Source organism: Dendrobates tinctorius, unplaced genomic scaffold, assembly GCF_039654945.1.
Source record: "Dendrobates tinctorius isolate UK_male_01 unplaced genomic scaffold, ASM3965494v1 ptg000019l, whole genome shotgun sequence".
Taxonomy (NCBI): Eukaryota; Metazoa; Chordata; class Amphibia; order Anura; family Dendrobatidae; genus Dendrobates; species Dendrobates tinctorius.
Genome location: NW_027361687.1, coordinates 184,180 through 205,890, shown reverse-complemented (window position 1 = coordinate 205,890; position 21,711 = coordinate 184,180). Strand labels below are relative to the sequence as shown.

At 41.9% G+C, this 21,711-nt stretch overlaps 1 protein-coding gene across 1 annotated transcript in view; it reads left to right on the top strand.

The window, feature by feature from the left end:
• PLEKHG3 (pleckstrin homology and RhoGEF domain containing G3) overlaps positions 1–9,653 on the top strand; it is a 67,195-nt gene extending 57,542 nt beyond the window's left edge. Inside the window, exons 19-20 of the mRNA XM_073567292.1 lie at positions 5,246–6,665; positions 8,112–9,653. Coding sequence (XP_073423393.1) covers positions 5,246–6,665; positions 8,112–8,986 — 2,295 coding nt within the window. The 3' untranslated portion in view covers positions 8,987–9,653. The remainder of the gene's footprint in view (positions 1–5,245; positions 6,666–8,111) is intronic.
• The last annotated feature ends 12,058 nt before the right edge of the window (positions 9,654–21,711 follow it).

Here is a 21,711-nt window from a genome sequence, read left to right as displayed (position 1 = left end):
TCTTCCTGGAGAAGTACTTCCGAACCCATATGTAATGGAGATTTTCTATTGTTTAACACTGCACTAAAAACATGAGGCCATGTTGGAAGCTACACCCCTCTAAGAATTAATCTAAGGATGTGATGAGTATCTTGAACTCACAGGTGCTGCAAATAATTTTCACTCCATGGAACAGTTTTTTTTTTTTTCCACAAAAATATTAATTTAGCATCAATTTTATCACTTTCGCAAGGGAAACATTAGAAGTGGACCCCACAATTTGTGCAACTTCTCATGAGTACGCTGAGACCCAAACATTTGGTAGGAACTGCTACTTGGGCACAAAGCAGGGTTCGGGAGGCAAAGAGAGCCATTTGACTTCTTGGAGTGCAATATTTGGAATAGATTGTGAACATCAAATTGGTACTAATACAGCAGAAACCCTCACATTTATTTTAGAGACCTTTAGATTTTCTTTTAATTTTAATACCACCACCCTTGCCCCCCCCCCACACACACACACTCCCTTTTGTTCTCTTTTATATCTTTCGGTTTTGGATATGACTGTTTTATTGTTTTTTATTTTTTTGTTTTCCTTCTGTAGAAAACAATTTAAAATAATAATCTAGTTTTTTAAAAGGGGTTGTCCCGTCTAAATTGAAAAGTATACAGTCACTCTGGGTGATTGCACATTTTCAAATCCTCCCAGCCCGCTTACTGTGCACTGTGAGAATTTGCCTTTCTCTGCCCCGGGAAAAGCAGTCAGGTATGTGATGTGCATACTCCACGGGCAGAACTCATCTAGCGGGCACAGCCTCACTCCATACAAGTGTATGGAGCGAGGCCGCACCCCATCATGTGGGTAATTATTATTTTTTACTATAGCACCATTAATTCCATGGTGCTGTACATGAGAAGGGGGTTACATACAAAGTTATAGATATCGTTAACAGTAAACAAATTTACAATGACCGACTGGTGCAGAGGAGAGAGGACCCTGTCCTTTCCGACTTACATTCTACGGGATAATGGAGAAGAGACAGAAGGTCGGGGTGCAGCAGCTCTGCTCTGGTGCTGATGAGGCGATAGCTCGGGCAGTGGTGAGGTGGTAGAATGAGGCGGGTAATCATCCTAACTTCCAGATAATGCCCTATCTCTTGCCCCTTCTAATTTGGTTACTGAATAGTTTGTATCCTGCAATCTTTTTGTTATAACTATTGTCTGATATTTAAAGGAAATCTGTCACCTATTTTTTTCTACTATCAGCTGCCGGCACCGCCATCAAGGGCTTATCTACAGCATTCTGTAACGCTGTAGATAAGCCCCCGATGTAACCTGAAAGAGAAGAAAAACGAGTTATATTATACTCACCCAGGGGCGGTCCGGGTCCAGTTTTGGTCCGATGGGTGTCGTGGTCCGGTCCAGCTCCTCCCATCTTCTAACGGTGACGTCATCTTCTTTGCTTCCCGTCGCGGCTCCGGCGCACGCGCACTGCTCTGCCCTGTTGAGAGCAGAGAAGAGTACTGCAGTGCTCAGGTGGCGGGAAAGGTCAGAGATGTCCTGCGCACTGCAGGACTCTGCTCTGCCCTCAACAGGGCAGAGCAGTGCGCCAGCACAGGAGCCGCGACGGGAAGCAAAGAAGAGGACATCATCGTTAGAAGATGGGAGGTACCGGACCGCGACACCCTCCGAACCGGACCGCCCCTGGGTGAGTATAATGTAACTTGTTTTTCTTGTTTTTCTTCTCTTTCAGGTTACATCGGGGGCTTATGTACAGCATTACAGAATGCTGTAGATAAGCCCCTGATGACAGTGCCGGCAGCTGATAGTCGAAAAAATAGGTGACAGATTCACTTTAAAGTCTTCTACATATCCTCACCAGCTGTCCACACAGGAGGTTACCCTTCAGCTTTTAAAAAATGGTCACTATTAAAAATCAAAAAGGCTATTTGCATCAAGTTTTACAGTGGGGCAAAAAAGTATTTAGTCAGTCAGCAATAGTGCAAGTTCAACCACTTAAAAAGATGAGAGGCGTCTGTAATTTACATCATAGGTAGACCTCAACTATGGGAGACAAACTGAGAAAAAAAAATCCAGAAAATCACATTGTCTGTTTTTTTTTCCTTTTATTTGCATATTATGGTGGAAAATAAGTATTTGGTCAGAAACAAAATTTCATCTCAATACTTTGTGATATATCCTTTGTTGGCAATGACAGAGTTCAAACGTTTTCTGTAAGTCTTCACAAGGTTGCCACACACTGTTGTTGGTATGTTGGCCCATTCCTCCATGCAGATCTCCTCTAGAGCAGTGATGTTTTTGGCTTTTCGCTTGGCAACACGGACTTTCAACTCCCTCCAAAGGTTTTCTATAGGGTTGAGATCTGGAGACTGGCTAGGCCACTCCAGGACCTTGAAATGCTTCTTACGAAGCCACTCCTTCGTTGCCCTGGCGGTGTGCTTTGGATCATTGTCATGTTGAAAGACCCAGCCACGTTTCATCATCAATGCCCTTGCTGATGGAAGGAGGTTTGCACTCAAAATCTCACGATACATGGCCCCATTCATTCTTTCATGTACCCGGATCAGTCGTCCTGGCCCCTTTGCAGAGAAACAGCCCCAAAGCATGATGTTTCCACCACCATGCTTTACAGTAGGTATGGTGTTTGATGGATGCAACTCAGTATTCTTTTTCCTCCAAACACGACAAGTTGTGTTTCTACCAAACAGTTCCAGTTTGGTTTCATCAGACCATAGGACATTCTCCCAAAACTCCTCTGGATCATCCAAATGCTCTCTAGCAAACTTCAGACGGGCCCGGACATGTACAGGCTTAAGCAGTGGGACACGTCTGGCACTGCAGGATCTGAGTCCATGGTGGCGTAGTGTGTTACTTATGGTAGGCCTTGTTACATTGGTCCCAGCTCTCTGCAGTTCATTCACTAGGTCCCCCCGCGTGGTTCATGGATTTATGCTCACCGTTCTTGTGATCATTCTGACCCCACGGGGTGAGATTTTGCGTGGAGCACCAGATCGAGGGAGATTATCAGTGGTCTTGTATGTCTTCCATTTTCTAATTATTGCTCCCACAGTTGATTTCTTCACTCCAAGCTGGTTGGCTATTGCAGATTCAGTCTTCCCAGCCTGGTGCAGGGCTACAATTTTGTTTCTGGTGTCCTTTGACAGCTCTTTGGTCTTCACCATAGTGGAGTTTGGAGTCAGACTGTTTGAGGGTGTGCACAGGTGTCTTTTTATACTGATAACAAGTTTAAACAGGTGCCATTACTACAGGTAATGAGTGGAGGAAAGAGGAGACTCTTAAAGAAGAAGTTACAGGTCTGTGAGATCCAGAAATCTTGATTGCTTGTTTCTGACCAAATACTTATTTTCCACCATAATATGCAAATAAAAGGAAAAAAAAACAGACAATGTGATTTTCTGGATTTTTTTTCTCAGTTTGTCTCCCATATTTGAGGTCTACCTATGATGTAAATTACAGACGCCTCTCATCTTTTTAAGTGGTGGAACTTGCACTATTGCTGACTGACTAAATACTTTTTTGCCCCACTGTAGCTTCAATGTTTGCCTTTTGTACAAAAAATCTGTAAATCTAGGAGAGAAATCTCTTTTCTATTTGTGTTCTGTAAACTTTAAGCTCCATTGATTTTTATTTGGAAATAATGCAAAAACAGTACGTGAAAAATTAAATACCGTACATTATTACTGATTGAAGCATAATCGACTTATGCTAGGACCGCAATGGCAGTTTATAAGAAGTAATTTACTATTAATATGACCGGGCATTTTTTTATTAGCTTTATATCTAATGACAAGTTTTATCTTCATGATAAAGGAACCGCGATGGGTGCAAAATGCACACCAGTTTTTGTAAAAAAATTTATGGCAGGTTTGAACAAATATTTATTGAGGAGGAATTTGGAACATTTCTATGTGTTCCTCTAAAAGATGTGTAGATGACCTTATATTAATTTGGAGTGAAAGATGAAGAAAAGATAATGAAGTTTGTTGCATTTCTAAATCAAGTAATTTTCAGTGGGGCTTAAAGTTTAAACAACATATACTGTAAGTAGAGAAGAGATTTCCTTCCTGGATTTTCATATTTTTGTAGAATATGGGAAAATTTAAACTAAATTACGGTAAATTATTTTTGAAGACTATTGATGCAAATAGTCTTTCAGATTTTAACAGTGGCCATTTAAAATAGATTTACCTCCCAATTGAACAGATTGAGAGGATACATAGGAATTGTTCAAAGGAGGAGGATATTAATGATCAAACAAAAGTCATAACCAAAAGACTGATGTATAGGAAGTATTGAGTAACCATAATAGGAGTGAAAGGTAGAGTGTAATTTAGAAGTAAGGATGGTTGTCAACAGAAGAAAGGAAATAATTTAGTAAAAACAAAAGTGGGGAAAATAAAAACATTTTGGGCGTCACACATTTGTTGTTAGATCTAGCAACAAATATGAAACTTAAAATGTCTTTATTTTCCCCCCTTTTTTTTTGCAACCCATGCTCAAATGCAAATTATCCGTAAAAAAAACCTGGAACATAATGTTAAATGACCCATTCCAGAAATTATTTTAGGAATCCTAAAACAATAAAAGATAAAATTGCTATGTCAAATCCAAGATTTAACCCTTCACGTTGTATGTTATATTTGGGAAGGAGTTCGAGAAAATGGATGTACCAGTATCTTTTTGTGATCGTCCATGCACAGGAGCTGCCCTTGACATGATCCCCAAAGGAGATCTTCTTAACTGACCTCCAAGCTCTTGAAGCAACAGCCCGGGTCTCTATTAGCATCGGTCTAGGCTGTTTAACCCTTTAGATGCTGTGATCAATGGTGACTGCTGCATCTAAAAGGTTGGGAGAGGGAAGGAGGTCTCTTTTCACCCTATTGTCACGCCTGTGCTGTAATCGCCAGGTGCAGCTTATCTCTAGATCTGCTGGTAAATAGTGTTTATTTTAGGTTTTCCATTAGTTTTCAGTGACTGAGTAACTAAAAGGTACCGTAAATACTTTTTTTCTCACAGTATCCATTCTCAAACAAGTGCCATCAGAGCACACAGCTTATGGCACCAGCTCACCCCCTATTCTTAAATGAATAGTGCTCATTTGAGCATTAATTTTTATCTGAAATCATGTGGATATAATTGCAGAATGTAAAGCTATGTTATATGTTCAAACATCATAATGTAAAATGAAGTTTCAGAATTAGACATATTTTTTGTTTCTTTTCAGATGTTGGATGAAATGGAAAAAAATAATTCTGAACCAAAGGACATTTACGATGCAGGCATGATCACTACATCTGGAGTTGCGCTGGAAACTATTTTAGCAACTACTGACAACCAGCCATTTGAAGAAGAAACAGAAAGTTATTCTGATGTCTGCAAGCCTCTGGAAAATGGGATTGTCGATAATGCAGAAGACATAAAGGCTTTTAGCAGTGAAGAGGATGAAGAGGAAGCGAACATCCATGAATCATCTAGCATCCTTCCTTCATCTGTGTTGGATCAAGCCAGTGTGATTGCTGAGAGATTTGTTAATAATCTCTCTAGGAGGAGCAGTTTGGCTTTAGAGGATGGAAAAGTCATTGGGTACATCACTCCAAGGCATTTGAGCAGGAGCAGCAGTTTGATAAATTTAGATGGCTCAGACAAAAGTATGTGTCAGAATGGATCCTCTGATTTTCTAAAGTCTCATCAAGATGTTTTGCCGAATGGTGAAAAGTCTTGCGTAGAGTCTTCAATCAGTAAAGTTAATTCTTTGGAAAATGTTTTTGAAGAAAAACAAAGACCAATTGGTAAACTAAGGGAGTCGGTTCTCTCCTACCAAGACAGACAACTTATCGACAAGATAAAAACATATTATGACAAGGCAGAACATCAGGATGCAGCTTTCAGCATCAAACGCAGAGAAAGCTTAACATACATTCCGGCTGGAGTCGTTAAAAACTCTATATTTAAGATGAACAGTCTCCCGGGAAGTAATAATCAAAGACCGAGAGCTGAAGTACCTTCCAGTAGTCCTATTGGTGAGAACAGCCAGCACCCTACATATGTAGGTGCTTCTACTCTTGAAGAAAAAGTGTGTCCAGCCTACTCAATTACACCCATGCAGCTCCCCAGTATATCTTCTAAGAGTGATGTTTTGGAGAAGCAACTTCCGGTTTCTGACGAAGTCTTCAAGTGTTCATCAGAAATGGTTAAGGTGTTTGATCAAATTGAAAAAAGTAAAAATGCAAATGACAGCTCTAATATCTATCCATCAAGATTTGTGGAAAATCCAGTGCAGTCTGATGAACCGCTCATAATAATTGAGGAGAGTGATTTGGGTACAATTCGAGAAGAATACCAAAATCATACACCAAACAATTCATCTCCTGAACAGATGAGAAATCAGGGCAGCAATGAGAGTTTTAGTGATCAGGACTACAAGACTCCTACTAAGGAAAGTCCCACATTTCTGGAGCTTGCCAACTATATCGACGTAAATCTGTCAGACAATGTGAAGAACAGAGTCTATCAACTTGCTAGGCAATACAGCCAGCGGATTAAATGCAATAAACCCGTTGCTTACAGGCGTCTTTGGGAAATAGAGGAAGATATGAGAAGGGGCAGTCTGCCTACTGTAAAAGAGGAAAAAAATGAAGGAAAATGTAAGCATATTATAGTATTTTCAAAAGATTCATTTAGTCACAGAAATGCCTTTTTATCAACTATAAGCAAGGGGTTGTCCGGGACTTTAGCCCATCAATGTTTGATAGGTGGTGGTGTGACTCCCAATGCTGTCGGCTAGATGTACTGAGTTGTGGAGCTGCACCGCACGGCTCCGTCAACGGAATGTAGGCCTTGGCCGGGTACTGGACATCAGCCCCCTACTGACTAGACTAGGTGGTGGATGTACAGTACCCAGGTGCCGTCACTAAACAGTTAACAGAGCTGTGCTGCGGAGCGCCGCAACTGAGCAGTTTCAGCTGGTATCGGGAAAAGTTGATTGGCGAGAATGTCTGTTTTGGCATCGCTACCAATAAGACATTGATGACCCATTCTAAGGAGAACTAACTAATAAAGTTGCACTCTGTAACGTTATAGCATGCAGACAAGAAATATATGAATTTGGAATTGCATTACTGCTCTAGAAAATAGGAAAAATGAAGATTCTTAGCACATAAATTGGCCAATTCATGTGTGCCCAGCGGCCTTGACAAGGCGATCCTCTTTGCTGGGAACTTAACCTAATGTGATTCCTCTCTTGGGCTGATAAATATAGGCTTTCAGACAATGAGCGGATTCATATTAGGTTAGGTTCCCAGCAAGAAGGTGCTTGAAACAAAGTTCTAAAATTTGTAAACTGCTCCTCAGAATATCTTTTAATCATGGTAATATTTAGCTAGAGATGGGTGGATTGATTTGAGGGACTCCGTTCCATCAGCTAGGTCAGTATTCTCTGGACAAGAGACTCGCGAGTCTTTTACCTTGGGGATCCCCAGCGCAATGTCATCTGTGCAGTGATAAGCCAGCCAAACCAATCAACATCATGCTGCAGTGATGATGTCGTGCCAGTTTGGCTAATCAGAAGCTGCTCTGGGTCACAGAAGGTAAGAGATTTGCGAGCCTCCTGTCCTGGGTTGTCAGACATCCAGAGATTCCATAACAGTCCGTTAAATATGGCAATTTTCTCCCTGTCCGTAAAAAAAAAATTGAGGTGTCCGTGATTTTTTGAAGCCTGAAGAAAATGATACAGATTATTCTTGAAATTCTCATTTTACAGTTCACAGTGACTGCAGCTGATGTCTTAATATCAGAATTATGGGCTGTAGACATGGATCACTTATTTATTTTGGTTTTCCAAAAATATTGTCTGCCCATTATTTTTTGATTAGCTGCCAAGAAAAAATAAAAAGTCAAGTTGGCCACCCTTCTTCCATCCAGCGGCCAGATACTACTGACCTGGCTGATGGGCTGGAGACCCACGAATCGATCGCCCATCTCTACACTCAGCCATTTCTATAATTTTATATGGAGATATTGCTTTATTAAATTATCAGATAATGTCAGCAGTGATTAGAAATGTTTGTAAAATTATTTTTTGTTTGCTTTAGGTAAACTGAAGACTGTACTTTCTTTTCCTATGGACGATCCTATGGTTTCACAAGAACGCAGCCCAACAATTTCAACGCCTTCTCCTTTACACAGTGAGAAGTCTCCCAGGCGATTATTATTCGATTCTCCTGATGGCTCCAACACACATTCCCCATTAAAATCAGACTGCAAAAGCCCCCTGAGTCCGGTCACAACAGAAATATTCCATTGGCCGGATGTCCGAGAACTGAGATCGAGGTACACAAGTACAGCTGGGCTCGTCAAAAACCTTCCAGTTAACAGAAGCCTATCGGTACCTGATAAATTGATGGATGACCATGTGGGAAATCTGCCAGAAGTATGTAACATAAATTACATCAACCCTTCATACAAAAAGAAGATAAAACATTCAGTGAGTATGAAAAGTGTATCGGAGGAAATAAATCTTTGTGATAAAGTAGACGTTCAAAATCCAAGTAGGACTGTAAGTCCTGAAGCCCTGCACAATGGGGACCATGGGCAAGTGATAAATGACTGCTACTACATTAGCGCGGAAGCTCCTCTAGAAAACAACAACAAAAAAATAATAATTGTGGAAAAGATCCCTGATGCCTCTGTCTGCGATGTAGATGACACCTATGTACACATCAGATCCCCAACTAGCAGAGAGAAGATTTCAATAAAAGCCGTGATAGAACGATGCAAAGCTTATCAGGATACCGAGGAATATAAAATAAGGGAAAGTCTCCTCAACTCGGATGGTACACCAGACGTTACACCAGAACAATCAAAACCGAAAGTCTTAACCACTAATGACATTGCACTGCAAAATAGAGTCAGAAACTTAAGAGAGAAGTTCCAAACCTTAAATTCAAAAGTCAGCACTCAGAATTAACTATTTGATGAACTGAAGAATTTATATGTATACACATTAAAGGGGAATCTTTCAGCAAGATGTTGCTGTTTTAATCTGAGAGCAGCATAGTGTTGGGGCAGAGAGCCTGAGTCCAGGAATGTGTCACTTTCTAGACTGTGTGCTGTCATTTCAATACAATCAGTGTTTTATTAACAGAAGATTATCACTGCCGGACTAGGTGTCGTGTGCAAACAAGTCCAGCTAATCTGTGTGACCCCGCCCCCACCACTGATTGGCATCTTCCTGTGTAAATTGTCAGCAAGCTGCCAATCGGGTGTGGGCGGGGTTATCCACAGCTCAGCATTCTGACCACTGCTACATGTATAGATTACATAGTAAAAACCTGCTGACTGATTTCCCTTCAAGGCAAAATGTCAATGGGATTTTCTATATAATGAGATGCGCAAGGTTTCACAATTATATATTTATGAGTAGCACAGAAATATACAGCAAAATCACTATTTATAGAGAGACAGTTTAATGACAGAATGAGCTTCTTTGTATATAGTGTATTTTATTAACCATACACGTGTGTATATTGTTGTCATCATTTACGTTGAATATCATATTGATAGTTTTTTTGTTTGTTTTTTTGCTAAAACCTTTCACTACAGTTTTCGAAAAATAAATCTATCTCTTAAATGAATGCATTTACTTGGATCAAAAATATAAATGGAATGAAATAACTCATTGAAATATTACTTGTACAACTGCATAGCTTGCTAACACAAATGTCATTTGTCATATTTTTATGGCTATCCTATCAAGAAAGATATCAGTCCATGATATGTGCCATAACTAAACAGCAGCGATGAAAAAAATTTTTAAACCAATTTATTTTTCCATAAAATAATCATAAATAATAAATTGGTATCTCAGCATTACTTTCCGGTAAGTTTCAGCTACCCAAAGAAAAGAATTCTCCTCTTGATTGACGTAGTACCAGGTCATGTAGTGTTGTAATCTTATCCCGGTTTGTCTGAAACAAGCAGACCAAAGTCTTACACACTAATATGAGGCACAATACTTGTGACATTGTATCTATGCAATTATTGTGCCTTGAAATTATATGGCTTATACTGTTGTAACTAGTGGTGAGCAGACTTAACATTTTAATTTTGCCAACTTAACCTATTTTCCTCTTCAAATTTGATTTTCAAAAAATTAACACACCGCTAATCCAAAGATCCTTATTATGCTCTCAGGACTCTCCAGCCCCCACAGCATAATAAACTGGAGATGTAAAAATCATTAAAAAAAAAACCTAATCACTCGCCTCTCTGCCTACCCCGGTTCACTGCACACTGTCCAGTCCTCAGAACCTCATCTTTGAGCTGACATGTCCCTTATCTGCCTATATTTCATTATAGTCTGGGGCTTCAGGAAAGACCAGATAGCGGGCAGTCAGAGAGGTGAGCAGTGAAGTAAATATTATGTTTTTATAGTAGTTTGTACCATTTTCAAACTATTTGTGCTTCATAAAAATGACATCACAGTTTATTTTTCTTTGGATGATTTTCGCAAATCTAATCTCAAAGAATTTGTCATTCGCGGTTCCACGAAAAATCAGAGAATTCTACTAGAACTCAATTGTCACAGGGATACCGCGACAGAAGATTGCGGTGTCTGGTTTCACAAATTCCTGCACTGATTAGAACTGCTTCATCATCTTATTTAACAGTACAGTTTTTTTCCTTGCTGGCAGTGCAAGGGTTAGTCAGTTCAGTTGATCTCCTGGAGATCTCCAAATTGGATTGCCTCAGCTGTTCAGTGTTGGCCACTCCCCTCTGCTATTTATATGCTCACCATTGGCACTTGGAAATTGCCAGTGATAGTTATCACTGCCTGGGTATGAGTTGGAGGTGAAATTCTGTTTGGAGTAGGCATTTGGAGAATTGTTCAGGAGATTGTATCTTCATCATCCTCTCCCATTTGGTTTCACCTTCCTTTACCTCCCCAGTGTTCCACTCTGCTTTTGGGGAGTGAATTTTGTATGATTGATTATAGTTTTCATTTATCACTGTCCATCTTCCCTTGTTTGTCTGGATATACTTCGGTCTCACACCTCCCTGGGTGAGGGAGGCAACAGATAAGGGTAAATATAGGAGCAGAGCAAGGCACGTGACCCCGGCATCTCCACCTACATGAGCATTCTGGGGAACAGGGATAGACTAGGGTGCCCCCTAGTTCGAGGAATTGAGTAGGCACCCACAGTGCCTAGTCACTACCTGACATCAACATTCTGCGGATCAATCTGTTCATCCCTAGTTGGAACCCGAAAGTGGGTAAACATTTGCCACAACACAAAACAAACGACGGAAAGAACCAAAACAATTTTTAATTTAGGCAATTTTGAGACAATCGACAAAGCATTAAACATTTGTTGATTTCGCACAAGCACCATAAGTTTTCAACATATGTAAAGGGTCGTCCTTGTCTTGTGATTTTCCTAACTCTAAATAAAAATAACTGTGCATAAACTGCATGAAGCACGGAAAATCATACCAAACAAAAGAAAACAAAAAAAATTTACGATTTCCACGAATCAAGCTCATTTTACTAAGGAATGATCCCTCAAGTGACCATAAGAATTATGCATATAAGTCCCTGATGCACAGGCCATAGGTTCCAGCTCTTGCTGTGGAATGATAGATTGTACTATAATTTAGCAGGATCACCTCGCTGATATTATCAGGATTGATTTAATTGCTTCTAAGGAAGTTTCTCCACTTGGAAATCAAAATCCCAAAGTCACACTTCGCCCACAGGCCGGCTCATATAAACCAATAGTTGAAAACGTGCCTATGAATATTCAACCCATGCCGAGGAAAGGGACGCATTACATTCATGAACAGTCTAAATTCTTCATCTGCAACAAACACTAACTGACCAACCCTACAAGGGTGGAAGATGCCAACATGTGTCGCACTTTCATAAGTCCCAACAACCTCCAGTACAAGCCATTAATTGATATCAGCTACGACCAACAGCATCAATGAAAAATATTTATTGTACTTTAAAAAATGGGAACCTAAATTAGATGACTTTAAGCTGAAAATGCTTTTTGTCCAGTGTCCCAACATAGTTCGGAAACTGTGCAATATCCAGGAAGACCTGAGCAATAAACAACCACTCCTGCACCGTTGGATGAAGGATGACCTTGGTCATCAGGTGTACCCATAGGTGTCCTTACATTTCTTGGTCAATCACTGGGATGGTGGAAGTGCCAAGTAGAAATTCAAAGTGCAGTGATGCAACAAACCAGTAAGAGAGGAAAGAAAAAAAGTTTATTACCATGTGGACAGTCCTTAAGACATATTCTCAGCAAAGTCTGTGGTGATCACTTTATTTGGCCAATCTATAACATCAAAACTAGTACAAACAAGACTCAGTAAATCAACATTACACTCACTTCATAATCACAAGTAGTCTTCCCTCTACCCATGTACATACAGTTGTCACTGTAAAGTAGTTTTGGCCACAACTCATTCATTAGCCAAACAAATGTCCAAAAAGACAGTAAAAGGCAATAAATTTAGAAGAGTGTCGGTGATGTTCCACATACAACGCATGTAAATGAAAATATGAGTGGTACTGGAAGACATAGGATGAACCCATGGCCTTCAAACTGCTCGGCAGGTTTTCCACAAACATGTCATCGCCGTCCCAAATGCCAAAAGCCAAGCCAAAAAAACATGGTCAACTGGTAAACTATGCATGTTGGTCACATAAGCATTGCAACAATCCTGCAAAACACTGAAACCATGAACTCTTGTGTCACAAATTACAGAAAATTGATTCTGAACAGCTCAAAAACAAGGTTCAGATTCAATACTTTCTTTGGAAAACACGTATGCTGAAAATCTGACACATGGTCTAAAATCTGATGAAATTCGGACCAAAGACTTGGATGAGAATTGGTCCAATTTTCACATATGCAAAAAAAATTGGCATATGAAGTAGCCCGAATGGGACTAAAGTTGTTGAATAAATAAATGCCCCTTTTCATCCTTTTCTTCATGCCATGAATAAGGTTGTATCATACATGGTTGTATCAATCATGCTTGCTGTGGTTCCTCTTGGCAATGCATTATACATTTGCCTTAAATGATTTTTTGGCGTTGAAAGTTTATTAGTTCACTATTTGGCAACTGTGACGCAGTATGTAGAGTGACAGCTGCTGGGAGGATCAGATTATGCAATCGATGTCGCCTTGCAATGGAGAAGCCATTAACCCTTTTACCCCCAAAGGTGGTTTACACATTAATGACCAGGCCAATTTTTACAATTCTGACCATAGTCACTTTATGAGGTAATAACTCTGGAACGCTTCAACGGATCGCACTGATTCTGAGATTGTTTTTCCATGACATATTGTACTTCATTATAGATAGAAAAAATTAAATTAAATTTAAATTTAAAAAAAAATTTTGATATGACTTGCGTTTGTGAAAAAAAAAAAAGGAAATTTGTTGAAAATTTTGCAATTTTCAAACTATATATTCTTATGCCCTAAAATCGCAGAGATATGCCACACAAATAACGTTTCCCACATGTCTACTTTACATCAGCACAATTTTTGAAACAATTTTTTGTTGGCAAGTTATAAGAATTAAAAGTTGACCAGCGATTTCTCATGTTTCCAACAAAATTTACAAAAACATTTTTTTTAGGGACTTTACATTTGAAGTGAATTTTAGAGTTCTATATGAAGAAAATACCCACATGTGATACCATGCTAAAAATGGCACCCCTCAAGGTGCTCAAAACCAGATTCAAGAAGTTTATTAACCCTTCAGGAGCTACACAGTAAATTTTGGAATGTGGAAAAAAAATTTACATTTACCGTATATACTGGTATATAAGCCGACCCCCCCACCCTAATTTTGCCATAAAAAACTGGGAAAACTTATTGACTCGCGTATAAGCCTAGGGTTAAATGGTGGTCCAAGAAGATGCTCCACAGATAAAAACCCCCCAATTGCTGCTGCACAAAGGTTAATGCTGGCCCAAGAAGATGCTCCATAAATACCCCCCATATGCTGCTGCACAAGGGTTAATGCTGTCCCATAAATACCCCCCATATGCTGCTCCACAAGGGTTAATGCTGCACCATATATATCCCCCATATGCTGCTCCACAAGGTTTAATGCTACCCCATAAGATGCTCCATAAATACCCCTTATTTTCTGCTGCAATAGAAAAAAATGACACCTCTCCGTCGCTGGGGGCCAGGTGCCGGTGTCCGGAGCCCCTGGCAGTGGCGATATTCACCTGTCCCCATTCCAAGCCGTGCACCGCTGTCTCCCGGATCTCTGCATTGACAGCAGAGGGCGTGCACTGACTAAATCATTGCGCCCTCTGCCGTCACAGCAGGAGGACTCGGAGACACAGCTGTGCACGGCTTGGAATGGGGACAGGTGAATATCACTGCCCCGTCATACTCACCGCTCCTAGCGCAAGGTCTTCTCTGCAGCGGCAGCCCCTGCTTCTCCCACTGCCGTCTGCTTCCTGCATTCAGCTGGTCACGTGGTACTGCTCATTAAACTCATAAATATGCACATATTCATGAGTTTAATGAGCGGTACCACGTGACCGCTGAATGCAGGAAGGAGACACAGAGGCTGCAGAGAAGTGCCAGGAGAGGTGAGTATGATCTCTGACGCCCCCGCTCCCCGTCCCCTGCCCACCCCCCTGGTATATGACTTGCGTATAAGCCGAGAGGGGGACTTTAAGCCCAAAAAAATGGGCTGAAAATCTCGGCTTATACACGAGTATATATGGTAACTTTCACAAAAAAAATTTCTTTAGACCCAATTTCTTTATTTATACAAGGGTAACAGGAAAAAAGGAACAAAAATTTGTAGTGCAATTTCTCATGAGCATGTCTATATCCCATATGAGGGAGAAAACTACTGTTAGGGAGCACAGGAGAGCTTGGAAGGGAAGGAGCAACATTTGAATTTTTTAATACAAAATTTGCTGGAACAATTGGCAAATGCCATGTCACGTTTGAAAAGCCCCTGATGTGCCTACACAGCAAAAATTCCCCATAATTGACACCATTATGGAAACTAGACCACTCAGTGAACTTATCTAGATGTATGGTGAGCACACTGAACCCCCAGTAGCTTCACAGAAGCTTATGATGTTGAGCTATGAAAATGAAAAAAATTAATCACATTTTTCCCACAAAAATGTTTTTTTAGCCCCACATATTGCATTTTATTGAGGGTAAAAGGAGAAACTGCACTATTCAATTTGAAGTGCAATTTCACCTGACTATGCCGATACTCCATATCAGGGAGAAAACTACTGTTTATGCGCACGGGAAGGAGCGTGATTTGACTTTTTGAAAGCAAAAGTGGAAACTTCCCATAAGTGACCCCCATCTTGGAAACTACACCCCTCATGGAATGTATTTAGAGGTATGGTGAGCACCTTGAACCCCCAAGTGCTTCACAGACGTTTATAATGTTGAGCTGTGAAAATAAAAAAAGTCACATTTTTCCCCAAGAATGTTTTTTAGCTCCAAATTTTGCATTTTTATAAGGATAACAGGAAAAATTGCACCATACAATCTGTTGTGCAATTTCTCCTGAGTACGCCAATACCCCCATATGTGCGGGAATACTACTTTTGAGGTAGAATGCAAAGCTCAGGAGGGAAGAGGCACCATATTGGATTTCAGATTTTGCTGGAATGGTTTGAGGGTGCCATGTCACATTGGCAGAGCCCCTGAGGTGCCAGAAATACAGAAGCCCCCTGTATGTGAACTCATTTTACAAACTACACTCCCCAATGAATTAATCTAGGGGTGCAGTGATCATATTGACGCAACATGTGCCTCACAAAATTTTATACCACTGAGCGGTGAAGAGTAAATTACATTTTTACCACTAAAATGTTGTTTTAGCCCCAAGTTTTGCTAAAGGTTAATAGGAAATTGTTTTACAGCAAACTGAGGGCCATTTTTTCATGAGATCTTCAATACCCTACATGTAATTGGGAAATATTTTTCAGGCACAGTGCAAAGCTCAGAAGGGAAAGAGCGCCATACTATAGTGCAGATTTTACTATCATGGTTTGCTGGTGCCATGACCCACTGGGACAGCCCCTGAGTTGCCAGAACAGCAGAAATCCCCATAAGTGACCCCACTTTTTAAACTACTCATAGTTACATTGTTAGCAAGGCCGAAAAAAGACATTTGTCCACTTAGTTCAGCCTATATTCCGTCGGAATAAATCCCCAGATCTACGTTCTTCTAAAGAACCTAATAATTGTAAGATACAATATTGTTACGCTCCAGGAAGACATCCAGGCCTCTCTTGAACCCCTCGACTGAGTTCGCCATCACCACCTCCTCAGGCAAGGAATTCCAGATTATTAGTACCAACCTATAGCTGTGTGTTAAGCGTTAGCGGTTTAGAATTTCAAGGGGACCAGACCTTCATTTTTTTCTGGGATCCCCCGTAAACTAACCAATAAAGGCTAAGCAAACAGCTGTGAGCTTTTGTTAATAGCCTGAGAACCTTTTGGTATGTTGTTACCTTCCCCAGATTAGTCGACTTCCCTTCTGCTGGTTATCTGGTTATTAAAATTATGCAGGAACCCACACCAATTGTTTAATTTAACTCTTTATTTTATACATTTTGCTTAATACAACTCCCATCATTATCTCCTGGACCCCCTTTAAGGAGTTCTAATAGTAATATATCTATATATAATCCCCAGTTGGGACTTCTGGCCACTGTTCCCAAATCCCTTAAGGCACCGCGGCAGTGTCACCTCCGCTATTTCCACGCACATAAGCCTTATCACGTGACTACAGTGCAGCAGCCAGTGAGGCTTTGAACGCAGACAGGAAGTTTATGATCCCATCAGACACCTTCCTCCTAGGCGTGCAGTGTGGGTAGGAGCCGGGCAGGGTGGCAGCGGTGCCTGTTGCAGTGTGGGCAGCAATGACCTCTGTCTTCATACAGTACTGATCTGCAGAGCAGCGCCTAGCAGTCTGCAGTGTGTGGGAGACGCTGGGGGGAGAGTGCTGCTCCTACTGCTGCTGCTGGGATGATTACAGCAGGAGAACTGACATGAGCTGGAGGCTGGGCTGCTGATAAGCTCACCCAAGGCCCCGAACTGCACCTGCGCAAGTGACATTCACGTCACCGCTATTCCCGCGCATGCATAGTAACAGCCACAACTGCGCATTCCACCCGCGCATGCGCGGTAACAACAAGGCTGTTACTGTGCCTGCGTGGGGAATAGCAGTGACGTGTATGTTTCTCCGCACTCCCGATGCGATAGCATCAGGCCTATTTCTAGTATTGAAAATAATGTACAGATTTTATGATGTTTTGGTACTGCTACACTATGGTGTATTACCTTCTGTTCATTGGTACTGCCACATTATGTGTTACCATGATGTATTATATTGTATGCCGTTTATTAATGCTTAGATTATGGTAATTCAGTGCATCCTTCGGGTTCAATAGTGGAGGGCACTGTTAGCATATACAGTAGTTCCATACACTGGGTAAGTGTAGTTCTGTTGTGGGCCACTAGATGGGGTATACTATTGGGCCTTGTTAGGTATAGTGTTATGATTGGGTCACCGAGGAGGAAAACAAGACCAAGCTAAGCCACAGAAAACCAGAGAGGTTGGTAACTAAGCGGATTGCAGACCCCTGATCCTATCCACACAACTAGCAGTAGCCGTGGAGCGTACCTACGATGATTCTAGACGCCTCGACACAGCCGGAGGACTAAATAAGCCTAAAGCAAGAAAAGGGAAAAACTAAACTTCCCCAGAGCAGACCCTAAAGGAATAGATAACCCCCAAACATATATTGTCGGTGAGACAAGATGAAAATACAAACACAGGAAAATAGGCTGAGCAAACGATGGGGCCCGCACTAGCTAGAAAGGACAGGAAAGGAAAGACTGTCTGCAATCACGCTAAAAAATCCTGAAAAAATGTCCAACACTTCTGATAGCAAAAAAAACCCTGAAGTCACTAGAGTTTACTCACTATATCAGCACTCTGGCATATTCTGAAAACAGAGCAAAAAGAGGCTAATCTAATAGGAGACAAAAAGCAAACTGGCACAAACAATAACATAAGGATGGAAATTCAGCACAGCCCCAGCCGGGGCTGGCTGACCACACAAAACTGAATAGACAAAACCCAATCAAATGTGAACAATAGCAAAGAACACTTATCTTGAGAATGCAGGGACTGAACTGGAAACTAAGACCTCAGGAGGCAGGAAAAATCACCAGCAGGGATAGAGGGAGTCGGCTGTCTTAAATCCAGTCAGAGACTCCAGATGTCCAATCGTCGTCCTCATTATCAGGTGGCAGGTTTCTGCTAATTAGATCAGCTTCATTACCTCCTGCAACCACCAGAGGGAGCCCGGAAAGAGAACTCATGACTCCTCTGTCAATACAACCAGCTCCACCACCCTCGCCAGCAACAAGAGGTAGACCAGAAAGTGAATTCACAACAGCACCCCCTCTTGAGGAGGGGTCACCAAACCCTCATCCACGCCACCAGGCCGATCAGGATGGGCCCGGTGAAAAGCACAAACCAATCTATAGGCATGAATGTCAGAAGCAGAGACCCAAGAATTATCCTCCTGGCCATAACCCTTCCATTTGACCAAGTACTGGAGTCTCCGTCTAGCCAAACGAGAATCCAATATTTTCTCTACCTCATTGTCATGATGCATGCTGGACCATGACAGATAAAATGCACTAGTAACCTTTTTTTTTTCCTTAAGCTGTGGTGCTTAAAAATAGTTTTGCCCCCAGTGGCCATTAGGGTCATTGCACTGTGCTGGTTTCAGTTCTAGTTTTGGCCCCCGGTGGCCATTAGGGTCGCTGCACTGTGGTGGTTTCAGTTCTAGTTTTGCCCCCCGGTGGCCATTAGGATCATTGCACTCTGGTTTCTTTAGTTTAGTGCATGTGATTATAAAGCAAGTGTGATTGCTCTGGCTCTGCTATAAAAGTGTGTCAGGTGTTGCAATCACTGTTGATGATATTGCTCATTTCCAACCAAGACTGTTGAAGGAAGGAGAGAGAGTTCCTGGCAGCTCAGTTAGTCCTGGTGTGGAAGGAGTCAGAGAGGATTTCCTTGCAGCTCTGACAGAGCTTGGTGGCAGCTATTCAGGAGGAAAACTGCATTCTGGTGGTGGACTGTTGCTGGGAACAAGAGCAACAGAGCAAAGCTAAGTGGTGCTTCCCTGTTTGTATTTTTCCTTGGTGTGTATTAGTACAGCGGTGGGGCCAGTGCCTGCACCACCCAGCTCCCTAGCAAGGGATAGGTGTAGGGTGTGCTAGGGTGACAGGTTCCGGCTCGGCGACAGGTGAGGAGCCTGTATAGGGAACGTTAGGAGTATGAGGGACACTGACTCAGTGGAGTGCAGGAGGTCTCCACGTCCCCATTCCCTATCGCAGGGCCCACCATTGTAACTATTTTCCCTTCCCCCGTGTCTTGTCGTTTTAGTTACCGGCCTGCGGGTCGTGTCACACAGGACAGTTACACGTGCCGTGTCTTGTCTTAGTTACCGGCCTGCGGGTCGTGTCACACAGGACGGGTCCACATGACACTCATATTCCACATTGCCTTTAACCAATACAGGGTCAGGAGGTGCCGCCATAGGAACTACTGGATCAGCAAACCTCTTCAACAGAGATTTATGAAACACGTTATGGATCTTAAACGTAACTGGAAGAGCCAATCGAAAAGAAACAGGATTCAGAATCTCCAAAATCTTATAAGGTCCAATAAATCTTGGCTTGAACTTTGGAGACGCCACCTTCATAGAAATATTCTTTGGCGACAACTAAACCATATCACCCACTTTAAACCGAGGACCAATGGTCCTATGCCGGTTGGAAAACCGCTGGGCCTTTTCCTGAGAGCGGGACAACTTATCCACCACTTGGTCCCAAATCTGCTGCATTCTCTCTACCACAGTGTCCACACCTGGGCACGCTGAAGATTCCACTTGCCCTGAAGAAAATCGAGGATGAAACCCAAAGTTACAGAAAAAGGGCGACATCAAAGTGGCAGAACTAGCTCTATTGTTTAGCGCGAATTCGGCCAAGGGCAAAAATGAGACCCAGTCATCCTGATCAGCAGATATAAAACATCTCAAATAGGACTCCAAAGTCTGGTTTGTTCTCTTGGTCTGCCCATTGGTCTGGGGATGAAACGCAGAGGAGAAAGAGAACTGAATTCCCAGATTGGAACAAAAAGCTTTCCAGAATCTGGAAACAAACTGGACTCCTCTGTCCGACACAATGTTCTCAGGAATCCCATGCAACTGAACCACCTGTTGTAAAAACAAGGGCACCAACTCTGAAGAAGATGGCAACTTTGGGAGTGGTACAAGATGGATTATCTTAGAAAATCTATCACAAATCACCCAGATAAGTCATTCTCTGAGAGACAGGAAGATCAGAAATAAAATCCATTGAGATATGGGTCCATGGCCTCTTGGGCACCGGCAGGGGCATCAACAACCCACTAGAACGAGAACAGGGTTTAGACCGAGAAGAAGTCCCACAGGACTGCACAAAATTCCTGACATCACGAGATAAGGCAGGCCACTAAAAAGACCGACTCACCAAATCTCTGGTACCAAAAATCCCCAGATGACCAGCCAATGTGGAGCAATGAACTTCTGACATCACTGTCTTCCTCCACTGGTCAGGAACATACAATTTTCCCATAGGACAACGCTCAGGTTTGTTCTGAAATTCCTCAAGGGCGTGTCTCAAATCGGGCGAGATGGCAGAAAGAATTACCCCCTCACCTAGGATGGTGGTAGGCTCGGTCACAATAAGAGAATCAGCAAAGAAACTCCTAGAAAGGGCGTCTGCCTTAACATTCTTAGTGCCCGGAAGAAAAGAGAAAACAAAATAAAAATGCGTGAAAACCAAGGCCCACCTAGCCTGTCTAGGATTCAAGCGTTTGGCCAATTCAAGATAAATCAAATTCTTGAGGTCGGTGAGGACCACAACTTGATGTCTAGCTCCCTCCAACCAATGTCTCCACTCTTCAAATGCCCACTTCATGGCCAACAATTCCCGATTCCCCACGTCATAGTTACGTTCGGATAGGGAGAATTTTCGAGAAAAGAAGGCACAGGGATTCATTTTAGAAGTCACCGGATCTTTTTGGGACCAAACAACTCCTGCACCAATCTCAGAATCATCTACCTCCACCTGAAATGGAAGTGAGACATCAGGTTGCCGTAGAACCGGAGCAGAAGTGAATCTCCGCTTAAGCTCCTGAAATGCCGAGACAGCCTCTGGAGACCAATTCAGCACATCAGCGCCTATCTTGGTCAGATCAGTCAGTGGTTTGACAATACCAAAAAAAGATCAAAATATCATCCAGATAGATGATCAAAAACTTATCCACAAAGTCCTGGAAAATATCATTCATAAAGGATTGGAAGACAGAAGGGGCATTAGTGAGCCCAAAAGGCATCACCAGGTACTCAAAATGTCCCTCCAGAGTATTAAACACCGTCTTCCATTCATCCCCGTACTTGATGCGAATAAGATTATACGCCCCTGAGGTAAAGCTTGGTAAACCAGCAGGCACTTTTAACTCTGGAAAATAAATCAGAAATCAGGGGTAGCGGGTACTGATATTTAACCGTAATTTTGTTAAGGGAACGATAGTCAATAC